The 20350-nt window shown below is 43.5% G+C and overlaps 1 protein-coding gene across 2 annotated transcripts in view; it reads left to right on the plus strand.

Annotated features, from left to right (window-relative positions):
• The first annotated feature begins 1986 nt into the window (after positions 1-1986).
• ttc19 (tetratricopeptide repeat domain 19) overlaps positions 1987-20350 on the plus strand; it is a 36135-nt gene continuing 17771 nt past the window's right edge. The window contains exon 1 of one of the 2 annotated variants that reach the window (XM_043687583.1): positions 1987-2035. In XM_043687583.1, the coding sequence (XP_043543518.1) occupies positions 2002-2035 (34 nt within the window). In that variant the 5' untranslated portion in view covers positions 1987-2001. Of the gene's footprint in view, positions 2036-15577; positions 15650-20350 lie in introns of those variants that run through there. The other variant, XM_043687581.1, reaches the window with a different exon arrangement.

Genomic DNA, 20350 nt, shown 5'->3' on the forward strand with positions numbered 1-20350 from the left:
ACTCTTCTCTGGGGAATAGCTTCAAATCCCAACATGCCAGCTGGTGAAATTTGAATTCAACACAAAAGAAATATGGCATTAAAATCTAGCCTAATTGATTGTTGTAAAAATCCATCTGATTTACTAATGACCTTTAGGGAAGGAAATCAGTCCGATATGTGGCTCCAGCCGCACAGCAATGCAGTTGACTTGTAACTGCTTGCTGGGTTATGAGGAGTGGACAATAAATATGAGTTTATCACTTTAGATGTACCTGGGCAATTTTCCACATTGTCAGGCAGATGCTAGTGTTGTGATTGTACTGGAACAGTTTGATTAGGGGAGCAGCAAGTACAGGAGCACAAGCCTTCAATACTATTGCCAGAATGTTGTCAGGGCCCATTGTCTTTGCAGTATCCAGTGTCTTCAACAGTTTCTTGGTATCATGTGGAGTAAATTGAATTGACTGAAGACGGGTATCTGTGATGCTGGGAACCACTGAAGCAGACTGAGCTGAATCATCCACTTGGCACTTCTGTTTGAAAATTGTTGCAAATGCTTCAGCCTTATAGATACATAAAATCCTGCAATAGAGAAGCAGCCCTTTGACCAATCAAACGTGTATTGCCAAAAGTATACCACTGGTTCCACTTTCCTGCACTGCGCCCATAGCCTTGAATGTTAAAACACTTCAAATGCTCATCCAAGCACATTTTAAAGGTTGCGAGGTTTTCTGCCTCATCTACCCTCCCAGTCAGTACATTCCAGACCCCAACCACCTTTTGGGATTTTCCTCTTGTTGGTACCCTCACCACCTGTCACAGATGGAGTTTAGCAGCCGTCCCCTTTAGGACCCGACCAGCTCGATCAGTAGTACTGCTGCTGAGCCACTCTTGGTGGTGAATATTGTAGGACTGCCCAGGTACATCTATTTCACAAAAAGCAGGACAAATCCAACCCAGCCAACTACCGCCCCATCAGTCTCCTCTCGATCCTCAGTAAAGTGATGGAAGGGGTCATCCACAGTGCTATCAAGCAGCACCTGCTCAGCAATAACCTGAAGCCACGGAACTTCATTGGAGTCTGGATTCAATGTTCAGGATTCCCAGGACAACTCTCTTCTTACTGTATCCCACAGTTACTTGACTAGTCTGTGAGACAGCTCTCCTATTTTTGGCACTAGCCTCCAGATGTTTTTACATTAGATTACTTCGTGTGGAAACAGGCCCTTCAGCCCAACAAGTCCACACCGACCCACCAAAGCGTAACCCACCCAGACCCATTCCCCTACTGACTGTTTCCACACTGTAAGTAATCTAATGTTATTAAGGAGGACTTTGGAGAGTTGTGATTGCCATTTCTAATGCCTTTTCCATCCAGTAGCATTACTTTTTTGACACTTTTAAGTGCTTTAATACATCTGAGAGATTTGCTGGGACATTTCAGGGAGCAGTTAAGAGTCAACCATATTTCAGATTAATGTGTAGACCAGACCAGGTAAGATGAACCAGATGAGATTTTACAAAAATCAACAGTGGCTTCATGGTCACCATTAGACTTTAATTCCATAAGACCGTAACATGTGGGAGCAGAAGTAGGGCATTCAGCCCATCAAATCGGCTCCACTATTCAATGAGATTATGGCGGATTTGGTAATCCTCAAATTCACCTTCCTGCTTTTTTCTCCACAACGCTTGATTTCCTGACTGATTAAAAATCTGTCTTTCAGCCTTGAATATGCTTAATGACCCTCTCTCGACAGCCGTCTGCGGTAAAGAATTCCACAGGTTGACTACTCTCTCTGAGAAAACAGTCTCTTCTCATCGCTCTTTTAAATATGTGACCCCTTATTCTGAGATTATGCCTTCTCAACCTCAATTCTTTCAAAACAGAAAACAACCTTGCTGCATCAACCCTGTCAACCCATCCAAGTCTTTAATATATGTATATTGTAAATAACTGGCACTAACACTGATTCCTATGGCCAGTTACAGGTTGCCATCTTGAAAATCCAAGCAGGAGATGACTGAAACAGAGAATGAGAATTTTAATAAAGGTCAGCTCAATATTTCAGTAAATTATCTGCTCAGTTTTAACATTTGTAAGTGTGTACTACTCTCTCTGTAAGGCAAGATCTGGATCAATAAAAACGTCTATCAGTCCTGCTTCTTTAATATCACATTCCCACACCCTTCCCCATCACATGAGACCACCATCCAATAAGGGTCAGGCCTGTGGATCTGAAAACATCCAATGCAGTTCAGAGGGGAGGAGGGGAAGCTGCACGCAGCCATTGGGGATTAGGGGTGTACCCGAGGTAATATTAAGATAATGAGGTTTCTTTCAATCCACTGCTTTGTGCATGAGACAGCTGTGGAATCCATAATCTCATTTTTCTTGTTTTTACACCTGAACAAGGAAAACTGTAATTTAAATGGATAAAATCATGAAATGGTTATCTCACAGAAGGAGGCTATTCAGCCCATCTTCTCAGCACCCAATCTCTGCAAAGGCAGCTCAGCTAATCCCACTCCCTCACATCTTTCCCCAAAACAAATAGTTGTTTTCCAATGCCTGTACAATTCTCTTTGGATACAATCTCAGACAGTGCGTTCCAGACCCTAACCACTTGAGAGTACCTGACCCTATCACACTCCCAGACAGCAATTAAGCTGTTATGATTAACTCTTGATGGTCTGCTGTGAAGATATAATTTTTAAAGCCCATCAGTACTGGAATTCTGTTCACTAGTGAGCAATGGAGGCTGTGTAAATGAATGTATTTAAAGCTGAGATTTTGGATCGTTAACAGTCAAGGGTTATAAGCAGCAAGCAGGAAAGTGGAGGAAGATCTCTATCAGAAAAGCTATGGTCTTAGTGAATGGTCGACCACAGCAAGGTCAAGTAACCTCCCTTTTCCTAATACTTGTGTTCTCGTGATTTCAAACATCACAGTCAAATCTCCCCTCATTCATCTCCTCTTTAATGAAACTTTCTCAGCTTCTTGAATCTGTCCTCTTCACTGAAGTTCCTTATCCTGGAACCATTCCTGTAAATCTATTCTGCATTCTGTCTAATCCCTTCAAAGTCGGACACAATACCCCAGCCATAGAACATAGAACATTCCAGCGCAGTACAAGTCCTTCGGCCCTTGATGTTGCGCAGACCTGTGAAACCAATCTGAAGCCTCCTCTATCCTACACTATTCCATTTTCATCCATATCAAAGACCATTTAAATGCCCTTAACGTTGATGAGTCTACTACTGTTGCAGGCAATGAGTTCCATGCCCCGAATACTCTCTGAGTGAAGAAACTACCTCTGACATCTGTCCTATATCTATCATCCCTCAATTTAAAGTTATGTCCCCACGTGCTAGCCATCACCATCCGAGGAAAATGGCCACGGCTAATCCTGTGTTAAAAACTCTTTGTTTTTGTACTCCATTCCTCCAATTGTAAAGCTGAGGATTTTGTAAGCTTTATTGACCACTCACCCAGTCTGGCCTGTTACCTCCAATGAAGTGTGTCATAGAGTCATAGAGATGTACAGCATGGAAACAGATCCTTTGACCCATCCCGTCCATGCTGACCAGATATCCCAACCTAATCTAGTCCCACCTGCCAGCACCTGGCCCATATCCCTCCAAACCCTTCCTATTCATATACCCATCCAGATGCCTTTTAAATGTTGCAATTGTACCAGCTTCCACCACTTCCTCTGGCAGCTCATTCCATACACGCACCTCCCTCTGTGTGAAAAAGTTGCCCCTTAGGTCTCTATTATATCTTTTCCCTCTCACCTTAAACCTATACCCTCTAGTTCTATACGCCCCATCCCCATGAACAGACCTTGTGTATTTACCCTATCCATGCCCTTCATGATTGTATAAACCTCTGTAAGGTTACCCCTCAGCCTCCGATGCTCCAGGGAAAACAGCCCCAGTCTGTTCAGCCTCTCCCTATAGCTCAAACCCTCCAACCCTGGCAACATCCTTATAAATCTTTTCTGAACCGTTTGAAGCTTCCCTCTGCTCCTATGTACCATTTGGAATGGTACTGTTTATTTTGTATGGTCAGTCCAAGTTCTTCCTACTAAAATGAATCAGTTCACACTGCTCTTCACAGTTCCCAAATCCACTCTATTCCCCATCCTTCTCTCGTCCAATTCCATTTCCTGGTTTCTCCTCTCGCTCCTCAATCTCTTAAATGACACTTTCCCTCCCATTCTCCTGCCCCCCACTCTCCAAACCAAATCCCTTTGGATTTTCTTTTAGCAACTCAGTGTCTTGCTGTGCCAGTTCAGAGGACAGCAAAAACCTGAAACATCGATTCTCCTGCCCCTCGGATGCTGCCTGACCTGCTGCGCTTTTCCAGCACCTGCAGTCCTCACTTTCGCCCATTTCAGGGGACAGTTAAGACTAAGTCACGTTGCTGTGGCTCTGGAGTCATATGTAGGCCCAGACCAGTTAAGGGGGCAGATTTGCTTTCCTAAAGGGCATTGGTGAACCAGGTAGGTTTTTATAACAATCAATTCATGGTTGCCATGGCTGGCTCCGGCTTTAAAGTCCAATCTTATAGATTTCTTATTATGTATTAATCGGACATGGAAGGGTCGCAGTCTGGGCCAGCATTTACTGCCCATCCCTAAATGCCCTGAGAAGATGATGGTGAGCTGCTGCAGTCCGTGTCATCTAAAGATGTCCACACTACTGTCATGGAGGAAGTTGCAGAATTTTGTACCATAACAGTGAAGAAACAGTGATACAATTCCCAGTCAACATGGTGTGTGGCTTGGAGGAGAACTGGAAGTGGTGATTATTAAACCCCATCAGGTGCCCTGTTAGGATTCGATCTGGGTTTCCGGCGCATTAGAGTTGATCTCCAGATTTCTGGTCAAGTGGCAAAACCATTATTGTTACCTTGGACATGTCAGACTTGTGTCTTGTAAATGGTGAACAGGCTTTGGGGAGACATGTATTGAGTTAATCACTGCTGTATTCCCACCAGCTCGGAGTTGCAGGTTCTCAACCATTGAACCCCTTCTCTGGAAGGAACACTGAGGCTCCTGATTAAGATCTCTTTTTGACATTAATGTCATTTACTCGTTCTCTCACCTGCCACTCCTATAACCGACACTCTTGTGTGCTGGAGTTTTCTTCCATATAAGGTATGGAATGTGGAGTGTCTCTGCAGTTTCTGTTGGGGCAGGTTCCTGCCCTCAGGGTTCTCTCTGTCTCACACACTCTGCCTTCCTGTATGTCTCACTGGCCCGTGCTCAGGCTTGTCTCAGGCTCTCCAACTTTTCAATGTGTGCCTGAAAACTTTTAAACTGTTTTCCACTGTTTGCTTGTTTGTGGTTGGCATAGAATTTACAACCCGGAAACAGGGCATTCAGAAGTCTGGTCTGCGATAGTGGGTTTTTTTTCACTTCTTTCACAGGATGTGGGTATTGCTGACAAAGTCAGCATCTGTTGTCCGTCCGTAAGTGCCCTGAAACTGAGCGGCTTGTTCAGTTGTTTCAAAGGACAGTTAAGAGTCAACCACACTCATGCAGATCTGGAGTCACGTGCAGGCCAGGCCGAGTAAGAACTAATGAAAGACTGTCAGAGACAGGGACCTGATGAAGTGTATCCCAGGACTTTGTGGGAGGCCAGGGAGGAAGTTACAGGACCCATAGCAGAGATATTTGTATCATACACAGCCACAGGTGAAGTGCCGGAGGGTGGCTAATGTTGTGCCATGGTGGGTTGTTGAGTCAGCTTAAATCTCACAGGCTCCAGGGAGAAATAGCCAGTTGGATACAACATTGGCTTGACCATAGAAGACAGAGGGTGGTGGTAGAGGGTTGTTTTGCAGACCAGATGCTGTGACTAATGGTGGCCCACAGTTATTGGTCATTTATATAAATGATTTAGATGAGAATTTAGGAGATATGGTTAGTAAGTTTGCTGATGGCATAGAGGGCATAGAATTAAGGTGAAAGGGGAGAGACACAAAAGAATACAGGGGGCAAATCTTTCACACAGAGGGTGGTGAGTGTCTGGAGCGTACTGCCAGAGATAGTGGTGGAAGCAAATACAATTTTGTCATTTCATAAACATTTGGATAGGCACATGGAAGGGATAGGTATGGAAAGATACAGACCAAACACGACAAATGGGACTAGTTTAAATTGTGAAAACTGGGCAGCTAGACAAGTTGGGTCAAAGGGCCTGTTTCCATGCTGTAGACCTCTATGACTGTATGGGTCTAAGACACAGAAGTGAAGGACCGCATACTGACAAAACATCACAGAGAGTGCTGCACTGTTGGGGGGGCAGCGCTGAGGGAGTGCTGCATTCCTGGAGGTTGAGTACGCGCTGTCAAAGGGTCAGTATTGTGGGACGGCTGCACAGTTGGAGTGTCGATACTGTTGGAGTGCTGAACCTTCTGAGGGTCAGTGCTGCAGTATTGGAGGTCATTACTCAGGTATTGACACACTGTCTCATAGTAAGTGGTGAAAGCACTGGTGTGCTGGCCATCTTCATTTTCTGATATTATACCGAGACCCAGTCTGCTGTCTCATGCTGGTGGATGTAATTGATTCAAGGCCAATATTCATTTTGAGGAAGCGTTGGAAGTTTGCCCTGAGTGTCAAAATATGTATCTCGGTCACCAAAAAAAAATGCAGGACATGTGGCATATTGCATTTTTTTTAGATCCTCATTGTGTGCAAATTAGCTCTAATGATTCCTATGTGTAAAACAGTAACTACATTTCAAAACTATTGTTTGCAAAGTCCAATTTAATGTCCCCAACCAGGTATGAAACTAACATGGATTCTGAGCCCACCAGCTCAGAGTTGCAGGTTCTCAACCACTGAACCCCTTCTCTGGAAGGGACATTGAGGCTCCTGATTAAGATCTCTTTTTGACATTACATGTCATTTACTCGTTCTCTCACCTGCCACTCCTATAACCGACACTCTTGTGTGCTGGAGTTTTCTTCCATATAAGGTATGGAATGTGGAGTGTCTCTGCAGTTTCTGTTGGGGCAGGTTCCTGCCCTCAGGGTTCTCTCTGTCTCACACACTCTGCCTTCCTGTATGTCTCACTGGCCCGTGCTCAGGCTTGTCTCAGACTCTCCAACTTTTCAGCGTGTGCCTCTAACTGTTTTTACAATTTTTCCGGAGTGGTCGGTTTGCTGGGATTGGAGGAGGTATTGGGGTGATGAGAAACAGGGGTGGGGGTTTGTTAAGGAAAGATTGAGTGGAATTAGTTGGATGGGAAGAGGTGTGAGGAGTTGGTGTTGCGTGAACCATGTGAGTGGGAGAAATGACAAGAGACAAAGACTGAACTGAACTAAACTGAATCCAAGGTTGCCTATACCTTTAAGGACATGCCTGCATGTCTCCTTTAAGGTTCCTGTTCCTTGAAGATCATAGAGTACATACAAACATATGATAAACCCATCAGACATAGGAGCAGAATTAGGCCATTTGGCCCATCAATGGCTCTGCAATTCCATCATGGCTAATATGTTTCTCAATCCCATTCCCCAATAGAAATTGAAGTTAAGTGGTCTGCAGTTTAAGGACCATTCGGTCCATCACATCTGCTCCGCTATTTGATTATGTCTGACATGTTTCTCAACCCCACTCTCCTGCCTTCTCCCCATAACCCTTGATCCCCTTACCTATCTATCTCTGTCTTAAATTGAGTGCCTTGGTCTCCACAGCCCTCTGTGGCAATGAATTCCAGACTACCACCCTCTAGCTGAAGAAATTCCTCCTCATCTCAATTCTTTCATTGTCCTTTCATTCTGAGGCTGTGTCCTTGGGCCCTAGTCTCTTCTCTATCCAGGCCACTCAGCATTTCGTAAGCTTCAATCCAGTCCCCTTCATTCTTCTAAACTCTATTGAGTACACACCCCAGAGTCCTCAACCTTCTTCATATTGATAAGCCTTTCATCCCCAGGATCATTCTTGTAAATCTCCTCTGGATCCTCTCCAAGGCCAGCACATCCTTCCTTAGATAGGGAGTCCAAACCTTTTCACAATATTCCAAAAACAGTCTGATCAGAAACCTTATACAGCCTCAGCAGTATATCTCTGCCCTTGTATTCTAGCCCTCTTGAACTGAATTCTAACCAGTCAGGGTTGAGTTGCCAATCCTGGACCCCATTTACCTTCCTAACCACCAACTGAACCTGTTATTAACCTTAACAGAATCCTGAACTAGGATTCACAATCCTGAGGGTCATGACTGTTGCTAGATAAATGCGAGGTTCATTCTCCATATCAAGGATTTATTTGATCTTTTGCAAAATCATTTCTTTCAGTTTCAAATCTGCTGAAAAGTCTGATAACATGGAATGTTAGCTCTGTTTCCCTCTCCACACACACTCCCTGACTTTCATTTTGATATAGATTTCCATCATCTGCATTGGTTTGCTCTTGTTTAAATGTTTCAAAAAGTTCACTAGTGAGGGTCTGAAACTGCTGGTGCCATGTAACTTGAATTTTCAGAAAGCCACACACTTCCATGGTTTGGATCCAGAAAGACCTAACTTGATGCACTGTCTGTGAAATACTAACTGAGGGATTTGCTGGTTGTCTGAGTGTTGAAATTGGAGAAACTCCCAGTTGGCTCCAACAGGAAGTCCACTCTGTGAGTGGGTTTGACTGGAATCAAAATGTGTCATTAGACATTGCTTTTACAGGTGTTGTTCGGATCTCTGACTGTCAACGTGAGAAGCAATTATATTTTCCTCATTCTGATGGACGATATTGAAAAGGAGTTGTCCACAGGCAACCTTTTTGTCTGTGATCTACTTACAAGGGTTGAGTTGCCAAAGCTGGACCCCAGCGCTTCCCAACAGATTTATCAACTGGACACTTTCTCCCTTTCACCAGTGAGACGACAGTTCTGGCCAAAGGGATAGAGTGTGGATGGTGCAGTTTCTTGACTGCACGCAATGAAAATACCTCACATTTCTATAATAACCAAGTGCTTTGATAAGTGTGTAAGCAGACTAAAACTGACTCCAAGCCAGAGAGGAGATTTTGGCATGTGTTACTAAAACCTTCGTAAGAGGTAATGGTTATTAGAAGGCACTTTCCACAAGGACAAAGATTCAGAGAGACCAGTTTAAGAAGGACATTCTACTGGGATGTACTGGGACGATAGCAGAAGGCACTGCTGCCACCTGGTGGTTTTAAGAGTCAAGAACGAATAACAAAATGGCATTGCAGGAATGTGGGAATGGTGGATTGCTTAATTGTCTGTTCCACAAGATTATAGGTGGCCAGATTATCTGGGCTCATTGTACCCTATGCATGGAGCTTGTGAGACAGTAAGGTTTTTGGTGTGGTTGCATGCAGTTTTGAAATGGAGTATAGTTAGCATTTGCTGAAAATGTGTTGCTGGAAAAGCGCAGCAGGTCAGGCAGCATCCAAGGAGCAGGAGAATCGATGTTTCGGGCATGGAGAATGGCTCATGCCCGAAACGTCGATTCTCCTGTTCCCTGGATGCTGCCTGACCTGCTGCGCTTTTCCAGCAACACATTTTCAGCTCTGATCTCCAGCATCTGCAGTCCTCACTTTCCCCCCCATAGTTAGCATTTGGTCAAGCTTGAATGCAGTCAGTAATGGGGTCCTGCCTACATGATGTCATTGATTGGCACCGCCCTCCTTTGCTGCAATTTATTTTAAAGCAGTTAGCTGATGTGATCTGGTCACTTTCCCACTGACCCCATTCCCGCTATTGGGGTTTTCAAAACCAGTTCAAGGGTCTTCTCCACTATTTCCTCATGATATTGCCTCTTTAAAGGTGTGTGCTCAAGCCATTGTACAATGCATCTGGTCTGCTATAACAACTAGCCTGAACTAATTATCTCATGAGTTATCCATAGATAAATCTTTCACAGTGCCTTGAAGTCTCCCATTTCCCACAGGAGTTGAACTTTTGGCTCACACCCTGTACATCAAGTTACATTGAAATTGCAATACAGCACCACTCATTCTGTTTCCTCTGTGTCAAACTCTATATTGAAACAATTGCTGTTGTCATCAGCTATTACATATTGCATCTGCTTCTTTGCTCTGTAAATTAAAGCTATTGACTGATGTACTTGCGACTTTTGGCCATTTCATAATAACATCAATAAGGTGTCAGGACCTTAATTGACCCTGCTTGCAATTGATAATGACTTGTTTCACCAGCAGGTCAGTAATGGAGACCTCCTGCTGTATCATGTTGCCAACCTGTTGGTCTGTTTCACTGTACAATGCTGTCTCAAAGGAATTGTGGTACTTTAAGAATGCATGAAATCATTCTATGAAATCGCCCTATTTGGACAACCTCCCTAGGATGCCAGACTGTGCTCTGATCCATGTGACTGTAGAATATTTTCAGGTGATGTTGACAAAACTCCGGTAACAGTGTAATAGTAGACTGAATGAAGGATGTGGTTGTGGTGAGTTGCTTGCTGCTGAATATTTCCTCCCTTGATCAGATCCTTGACAGCCTTTGTGTCTTGCTCAGTCCCAAATGGGATATCCTGCTACAATATTGTTTGTTTACTTCTCCTCTTACACCTAATACTCCTTCCTACTTTCCTTTACTTCTATTGCAAACTAACCCTAACCTTCTCAGATATTTCTGGAGTACTCTCCTTGCTGGCTTGTGTGTACCAACTAGCAACTCCCCTCTTCTTTCCTATTGCTCTGTGACCTGCCTCCATGCAGATGTTCTGACCTGAGCCTGTGGCCATCTATGTCCTGAAGACCCTCTCCATTCTGCTACCAGTGGCAAAGCTTCCACCTGTATAATTTGTATTGTATTGTGTCTGAGTCTCTCCCCCTCACTTCCCCATGCCTCCACTTCCAAAACATACCCCTTCAAACCAGTCTTTTGGTCATCATTCTAAATCCCCACATGCAAATTTTTTTCGAGACATTTGAAGAGCTTTTGTTGTATTTTCTAGCCACATAAATACAGCTTGTTATCAGCTCTTTTCAGGCAGGCAGGGAAGGGGAAATGACTATCTGGAAGACCGATGAATACTGATATCGACTCTCTATCCAACTGCTTATCGCTGTTACTATAGGAATGAAGCATTGGCAGAAAGCTGTTGGAGATTGTGTACTTTGCTTGTGGCAGTTTGCATTGTAATCAAACTGCCAGGCATGAATTCTGACTTTACTGATTTTTAAGCACTTCTAAGTTACTGATCACAACAAAAGAAACATAATTTCCTGCCCTTAATAAAAACAATAAATGGTAGCCTTTTGCCCATAAGGATATGTGGGAGAATCGTGCTGAAGGCTTGATATTTAAAGCTCCTTTAAAAATGTCCCAAAGAACGCAAGTACAATTAACAATTTTGAATTGTGGCATGTATTTGTGTAAGACTGTGGTACTGTCACTGTGCTAGTAATCCAGAAACCCACCTCTGTGTTGTGAGGACTGGGCTTCAAGTCCCAAAACTGCAGCTGGTGAAACTTTGAATTTGTTTAATAAAAACTGAAATTATTAAACTAAGTGATGATGACCATGAGACTATTGATTGTTGAAAGTAATTCAACTGGTTCACTAATGCGCTTTGGGGCATGAAATCTGCCATTGTTGCCTGGTTTGACCTGTATGTGTCTTCAGAGCAATAGGAGTATTGTTGATTCTGGATCACTCTCTGAGACGGGCCGCGTGAGCCACTCTGTACCAGAACAGTTAGTGATGGACAACAAATGCTGGCCTTGCAAGTGATGTTCCAAATCCATGAAAGAATAATAATTTTAAAAGCCATGTTGTGCTCAGCAAGATGGGCAGCACGGTGGCACAGTGGTTAGCACTGCTGCCTCACAGCACCAGAGACCCAGGTTCAAATCCCACCTCTAGCGACTGACTGTGTGGAGTTTGCACGTTCTCCCCGTGTCTGCGTGGGTTTCCTTCGGGTGCTCCGGTTCCCTCCTATAGTCCAAAGATGTGCAGGTCAGGTGAATTGGCCATGCTAAATTGCCCGTAATGTTAGGTAAGGGGTAAATGTAGGGGGATGGGTGGGTTGCTCTTCGGCGGATCGGTGTGGACTTGTTCGGCCGAAAGGCCTGTTTCCACACTGTAAATAATCTAATCTAATCTAATCAAGATACTGTTCAGTGATTGATGCTAATTGTTCCAACCGTGACAAAATGATCTGGCTGATTCACTTGAGGCAGTGGGCTGCAATGGGACAGCAGAGGGAAGTGTTTCTCAGGAGAAAGTGGGGACTGTGAATGTTTCTCACACCTCTTTGTGTGCATTTCTGTCTAACCATGAAAAGTTGGTGTTGTATAAAGAAATATTATTATTTTGACGGTTTTCGGACTGTATGGAGCAAATGTCATCACATCATCAGTTGACAGAAAGCCAAAGGTGAAGCTGTTTGTACTGATCCTAAAAAAGGAGTCACCCTGAATGTCTCCTTAGAGTCAGAGAATCATAGAAATGTACAGCACAGAAACAGACCCTTCGGTCAAACTCGTCCATGCCGACCAGATATCCCAAACTAATCTAGTGCCATTTGCCACCACTTGGCCGTTATCCCTCCAAACCTGAAGAAGGGCTTATGCCCGAAACGTCGATTCTCCTGTTCCCTGGATGCTGCCTGACCTGCTGCGCTTTTCCAGCAACACATTTTCAGCAGCTTCCTATTCATACACCCATCCAACTGCCTCTTAAATGTTGCAATTGTACCAGACTCCACCACTTCCTCTAACAGCTCATTCCATACACGCACCACCCTCGATCCCTCTGTTTTCATTTTGCTCTGTAATTTTATTTCATTTACTTTATTTCTTTTTAAATTTTTTTTTCACTGTTCTGTACCTCTTATTTCTTGATTGTCTCTCTTTCTCTCGCTCCCCACTCTTTCATCACCTTTTTCCTCTCCTCTTCCCCCTTTGCTACCCTTCTCCCCTGTTTTCCATTTTGCCTCTGCTTCACCCATCCCCCCAATCCCCCATCCCCACATGTTTTGTCACATAGCACTGGCTTCAGCCTTGGTCATTCACAGCTCCGAACCTCCCTAATATCTCTCTATGCACTGCCATTATCACCTCTTTATTACTACCTTTGCTTCTGCAGCCATGACTCACCTTCTCTCAGCCTAGTATAAATACCTCCCCATTTCTCCCTTTTTTTAAGCGTTGACAAAGGGTTAGTTAGACTTGAAACATCAGCTCTTTTCTCTCCTTACAGATGCTGCCAGACCTGCTGAGATTTTCCAGCATTTTCTCTTTTGGTTTCAGATTTCAGCATCCGCAGTAATTTGCTTTTTTCTCAAATCCTCCAACCCTGGCAACATCCTTGTAAATTTTTTCTGAACCCTTTTAAGTTTCACAACATCTTTCCAATAGGAAAGAGACCATAATTGCACACAATATTCCAACAGTGATCTAACCAATGTCCTGTACAGCCACAAAATGACCTCCCAACTCCTATACTCAGTGTTCCGACTAATAAAGGAAAGCATACCAAACACCTTCTTCACTATCCTGCGACTCTACTTTCAAGGAGCTACAAATCTGCACTCCAAGGTCTCTTTGTTCAGCAGCACTCCCCAGGACCTTCCCATGAAGTGTATAAGTCCTGCTCTGATTTGCTTTCTCAAAATGCAGCACCTCGCATTTATCTAGATTAAACTCCATCTGCCACTTCTCAGCCCATTGACCCATCTGATCAAGATCCTGTTGTAATCTGAGGTAACCCTCTTCGCTGTCCACTACACCTTCAATTTTGCTGTCATCTGCAAACTTACTAACTATACCTCCTACGTTCACATCCAAATCATTTATATAAATGATGAAAAATAGTACACCCAGCACCGATCTGTATTAAAAAATATGGACACTTTTGAAGATGTCATCATCTATTTCCCCACGTTGTATATCTTCCATTGATGCGCCTCATCTTCTGCCTAGGAACCCTCCAACCACACGGGATGAATGTAGATTTCTCCAGCTTCCTCATTTCCCCTCCCCCCACCTTATCTCAGTCCCAAGCCTCGGATTCAGCACCGCCCTCTTGGCACACCAGCCTCATTCCTGAAGAAGGACTTATGCCCGAAACATCGATTCTCCTGCTCCTTGGATGGTGCTTGGCCTGCTGTGTTTTTCCAGCACCACATTTTTCAACTCTGGTACTCCAGCATCTGCAGTCCTCTCTGTGGAAAGGTTTGTTCAACAACAAGGACTTGCAGTGATATTCCCAATGATTTGGAGGGGCTGGTGTTGGACTGGGGTGGACAAAGTTAAAAATCACACAACATCAGGTTATAGTCCAACAGGTTTATTTGAAAGCACTAGCTTTCGGAGCGCTGTTCCTTCATCAGGTGGTTGTGATGAAGGAGCAGCGCTCCAAAAGCTAATGCTTCCAAATAAACCTAGTGGGACTATAACCCGGTCTCGTGTGATTTTTAACAGTGATATTCCCTGTTTGCCAGCAAGAAAATGACCCAAGGAGCTCCCCTGTGGCTCAGCTACAGACAAATGAGCAGCAAAGAGAGAAGGTGAGGCCAAAATGTTGATTATGTAAATCTTAAGGAGATTTTTAAAGATGGAAGAAAGAGGTGGAGTACCTTATGGTAACACTTGAGGTACTTTTGGGTTTGCGTCATTGGCATAAATTGTGCAACTCTTACTTGGGTAAGTGGTTCCACAGTTACCGGCAGTCCTCTGAGTAACTAAGCAATTGTTCTTGTTGACTGTATTAGATATGAGGCTTATTCATTTATGTGGGATTTGTTTTCTTACACTGACTGTTCAACTGCAGGTAACTATTATTGTACTACCTTTATTTAGTCTTCCTCCAGCAGACAAGTGAGGATGATACAAGAAAATGCTCTGATCAGCAATGCTTCTCAGATTATTTGTTCCCTGTTGATGCAATAGATATGTCCTCAGGCCTATGGGAGAGATGAGGGGGTTAGAGTCCTGTGGGAGCATTCATCTCATTTGCATAATTCAAATTCACAGAGCAGCTAATTCTTCACAGGGGCTTTTCAACACAGCAAAGGACATGGCTACTTTAAAAGAATTTCCAATTTAAAGGGGCAGTGCAGTTTTTAGCTCCTTGTTGGAGCTCAGTTGTATCCTCAGAAATTGCAACCCCCCAGTGGTTTGGAGGCACTGTTTGGGAGGTGAAAATGTGTTGCTAGAAAAGTGCAGAAGGTCAGGCAGCATCCAGGGAACAGGAGAATCGACGTTTTGGGCATAAGCCCTTCTTCAGGATTCCTGAAGAAGGGCTTATGCCTGAAACGTCGATTCTCCTGTTCCCTGGATGCTGCCTGACCTGCTGCGCTTTTCCAGCAGCACATTTTCAGCTCTGATCTCCAGCATCTGCAGACCTCACTTTCTCCTCGAAGATTGTTTGGGAGGCCCAGTGCCAAAGTAAAATTTCCAACTAGATAGTAGGAGTGGGACAAAAGGTTTTAGGAAACTATGATGAGTCATTGGAACTGCATTTCAAGTCATTCTACTTGATAATAGAGCTAATTTTTTTTCATCCATTAATTGGATCTGGCTATCATTATCTGTCTAGGTCAGCATTTATTGCCCATCCCTAACTACCCTTGAACTGATTGGCTGGCTCGATCCTATTCAGTTGTGAGTCAGCCATGTTGCTGTGGGTCCGAGGTTACATGTGGACCAGACCAGGTAAGGATGGCAGATTTCCTTCCCTGGGGCATATTAATGAACCAGATGAACTTGTACAACTCATGACAATAGTTCCCAGTATACCAGCATTTTTAACAGACTTTTATTGAGTTCACCATCTGCCATAGTGTGATTTGAACCCATATCCCCAGAACATTAGTTCTGGATTCTCGATTTACCAGTTCAGCAACATTACCACTACACTGCCCACTTTGTATAAACTACAATAATTTGATCTTTTAGCATTAGGGTCCCAACTCTACAAGAGGTTGAATATCTACCTTGTGACTAAGCCTTATTAAAATGTATTCTGCCTGTTAAAATACTTTCAAATAATAATAAATGTTTACTAGTCACTAACAATAATATCTGCAGAAAGCTGGCCGGAATAATTATACCTATTGCTATAGGAACAGGGCTAGGCCGTTCAGTCCCTTGATGCTGTTCTGAAAATGCATGGAAATCATGGCTGATCTGTGGCTTGGCTGCATATATCCGTCTTGCCCCTTAATAACTTTAACAAACAATTATCTATTTCAGATTTAAAATTAATAACTGATCTAGCATCAAATTGGGCAAAGAACGAAAGAATTAGAATATCCCTTGTACTCTGATTTGCTGCTGAAATGTTACTAATCCTGAAGGTTCCTTAGTCTTCAATCTGGATGGGTATATGAATAGGAATGGTTTGTCAGGATATGGGCCAAATTCTGACAGATGGGACTAGATTAATTTAGGATACCTGGTCAGTGGGGGTGACTTGGACCAAAAGATCTGTTTCCATGTTGTACATCCCTAAGTCCCTTTGTGCTTCAGATTTCTGAAGCCTTTCCCCATTTAGAAAATGGCCTCTATTATGCAACAAAGTGCATAACCTCACACTTTCCCACATTTTATTTCCATCTGCCACTTCTTTGCCCACTCTTCTAGCCTGTCCAAATCATTCTGCAGCCTTCCCACTTCCACAACAGCTTTCTGTCTCCCTTTTTTTAAAATAATAATTTACCATCACAAGGAGCCTCAGCTTTTTGCAATTTATATCGATGTCTTAGATGAGAGGAGCAAAGGCAAGGTGGCTAAATTTGCAGATGTTATAAAGATAGGCAGTAAAATATTTTGTGAAGACGACATGCAGCAGGAAGCAGATGTGCTTTCCTTTATTGGTCAGAGTATTGAGTACAGAAGTTGGGAGGTCATGTTACAACTGTACAGGAGATTGGATAGGCCAGTTTTGGAATATTATGTGCAGTTCTGTTCTCCCTCCTATAGGAAAGAAACTTGAAAGGGTTCAGAAAAGATCTACAAGGATGTTGCCAGGGTTGGAGGGTTTGAGCTAGAGGAAGAGGCTGACTAGGTTGGGGCTGTTTTCCCTGGAGTGTTGGAGGCTGAAGGGGTGACCTTACAGAGGTTTATAAAATCATGAGGGGCAATGATAGGGTAAATAGACATGGTCTTTTCGTTATGGTGGGGGAATCCAGAGCTAGAGGGCATAGATTTAGGGTGAGAGGGAAATGATTTAGAAGAGATCTAACTGGCAACTTTTTCATGCAAAGGGTGCTGCATGTACAGAATGAGCTGCCAGAGGAAGTGGTGGAGGCTGGTACGATTACAGCATTTAAAAGACATCTGGATGGGTTTAGAGGGATATGGGCCAAATACTGGTAAATGGGACTAGATTCATTTAGGATATCTGATTGGAATGAACAAGTTGGACTGAAGGATCTGTTTCCGTGCTGTACATCTCTGTGAGTCAATGAGCGGCAAAAATTTGGCTTATGGTGTATTATGTGGGAAAACTATAAACTGTTGACTTTGGCAGGGAGAATGTAAAAGCACAATCTTAGAGAGTCATAGAGTCAAACTTATCAGAAGTCAGGGTCAGTTGGATAATCAACATCTAACAATGGGACTGAAATTCTAACTACTGTGTTATAAAGTGCCACAGAGACCGTTTGTTCCTTAGAAAAAATACCTTTGTCAATAAAATTAGAAGGTAGGCCTATCTTGTAAGCTGATATATTTATGTGGAATGCAACCGTTTGTCTTAATAGAACTGGTTCCATCTCTCTCCACTACACAGTCCCCCCAACCCTGGAGGCTCCTTCACATGGTTCCTTCAGTTCTGAATCTTTTAATTCTGCTATATGTATTTATTTACAGATATATTTGATGATATTGAAACCCCTAGTTCCAGACTATAAAGGAGAAGCCTCTGCCCTGTACAAAGCAGTTAAAAAGCAAAATACTGTAGTATCTGGAAATCTGAAATTTTAAGTACACAGAAATTGCTGGAGGATCCCAGTAGGTCTGGCAGCTTCTGTGGAGAAAGAAACCGTTAACACTTTGGGTCAGGTCTAACTCCTCAGAACCTGTATGTGATACTCTCTCAAAGCAAAAAAATAATTACAAAACACCAGGTAATGGTCCGTCAGGTTTGTTTGGACTATAACCTGGTGTTGTGTGATTTTTAACTTCGTCCACCCCAGTCCAACATTGACACCTCCACATCATATCTCTCAAAGTAATCATCCTTCTTTCATTAAAGTAGTGATATAAAAACTACGTTTCAGCAATATTGGGTGTCACAGTGGTTAGCACTGCTGCCTGACAGTGCTAGGGACCCAGGCTCAATTTCGGCCTTGGGCAACTGCCTGTGTGGAGCTTGCACATTCTTCCTGTGTCTGTGTGGATTCCCTCCGGGTGTTCCAGTTTCCTCCCGTAGTCCAAAGATGTGCAGGTTAGGTAGGTTAGCAATGGGAAATGTAGGATTATGGGGATAGTGTAGTGGGAGTGAGTTTGAATGGGATGTTCTTTAGAGGATTGGTATGGGCTGAATGGCCTGCTTCCATGATGTCAGGATTCTATGAATATTCTTCAGTCAAATTTTTAGAGGCTTGAAATTATCTTCGACTTCTGAACAGCCAGTTAGCCAATCAATCAGCCTGTCCAAGGGATTTCATGCTGTGACCTCCAGCCTTGCACTTTTGGATTCCATTTTAAAACCAACGACATTGATAAACTGGTAACTCTCGGTTAGTTTGCACTTAGGTTTTTCTAACTGAATAATCCCCTTATCCTTTTCAGTTTAATCTCTCCTTGTGAGTCCATGTCAGCATGTCTCTGTTGTAAAGTATTCCCCACCTCTACACCTGAGAATGTGTGAAATGAACACTACTTCTGGCTAACTTTACAACTTAACTTTAAAGTCAGAGTTGAAAAGTGTGCTGCTGGAAAAGCACAGCAGGTCAGACAGCATCCGAGTAATGGGCATATGCTTTTCTCTGGGATATTAAGCCTAGATCAAGTCCCACTAACCACAGAGGTAAGTCTCAACATGTACACTTTTAATGAAGCATTTACAAAATCTTGAATATAGTTGTGTTAGGAGGTACACACGTGTAGATAAGTAAAGATGAGGAAAGATAAGACACAGACTCCAGTATCATCCGACAGCAAATGATTTTCTAGACCATAATACTCACAGCTTTCAATCCAAAATCTGAAATACAAAGCTGAAATCTTATTACTGGCGGAACTCAACACTGGAGCCCCCCAGGGATGCGTACTCAGCCCCCACTGTACTCACTGTATACCCATGACTGCGTCGCCAAATACAAGACTAATGCCATTTACGAGTTCGCTGATGACACCACCATAGTTGGTCGAATCTCAGATGGCGATGAAACAGACTACAGACAGGAGGTGGAAAACCTGGAAAAATGGTGCACTGAGAACAACCTAGCTCTCAATGCCAGCAAAACCAAGGGACTCATTACTGACTTTCGGTGGGATGTTACTCAAGCCCCCCTACACATTAACAGCACAGAGATGGATTGAGTGTAGAGTGTCAAGCTCCTGGGAGTGGTCATCAGCAACAAGCTTTCTTGGACTCTTCATGTGGACGCACTGGTTACAAAGGCCCAACAATGTCTTTTCTTCCTCAGGCAGCTGAGGAAATTTGGCATGACAGCGAATACCTTTGCCAACTTTTATAGGTGTGCCATCAAGAGCATTCTGTCTGGATGTATCACTGACTGGTATGGCAACTGTACCATTCAAGATTGGAGACGGTTACAGAGAGTGGTGAACACAAAGGCCAACCTCCCATCTATAGAATCCATCTTGATCTAGACTAAATATCCCAGGGAAAAGCATATGCCCATTACAACACACCCCAAAGTGATATTTAATCAACTGCAGTTAGCTAGGATAGTGAAGAAGGTGTTTGGTATGCTTTCCTTTATTGGTCAGAGTATTGAGTACAGGAGTTGGGAGGTCATGTTGCGGCTGGACAGGACATTGGTTAGGCCACTGTTGGAATATTGCGTGCAATTCTGGTCTCCTTCCTATCGGAAAGATGTTGTGAAACTTGAAAGGGTTCAGAAAAGATTTGCAAGGATGTTGTCAGGGTTGGAGGGTTTAAGGTATAAGGAGAGGCTGAACAGGCAGGGGCTGTTTTCCCTGGAGTGTCGGAGGCTGAGGGGTGACCTTATTGAGGTTTACAAAATCATGAGGGGCGTGGATAGGATAAATAGGCAAAGTCTTTTCCTGGAGTGGTTGATCCAGAACTCAAGGGCATAGATTTAGGGTGAGAGGGGAAAGATATAAAAGAGACCTAAGGGGCAACTTTCTCAAGCAGAGGGTGGTACGTGTATGGAATGAGCTGTCCGAGGAAGTGGTGGAGGCTGGTACAATTACAAC

Source organism: Chiloscyllium plagiosum, chromosome 4 (assembly GCF_004010195.1).
Source record: "Chiloscyllium plagiosum isolate BGI_BamShark_2017 chromosome 4, ASM401019v2, whole genome shotgun sequence".
In the NCBI taxonomy this organism is placed as follows: Eukaryota; Metazoa; Chordata; class Chondrichthyes; order Orectolobiformes; family Hemiscylliidae; genus Chiloscyllium; species Chiloscyllium plagiosum.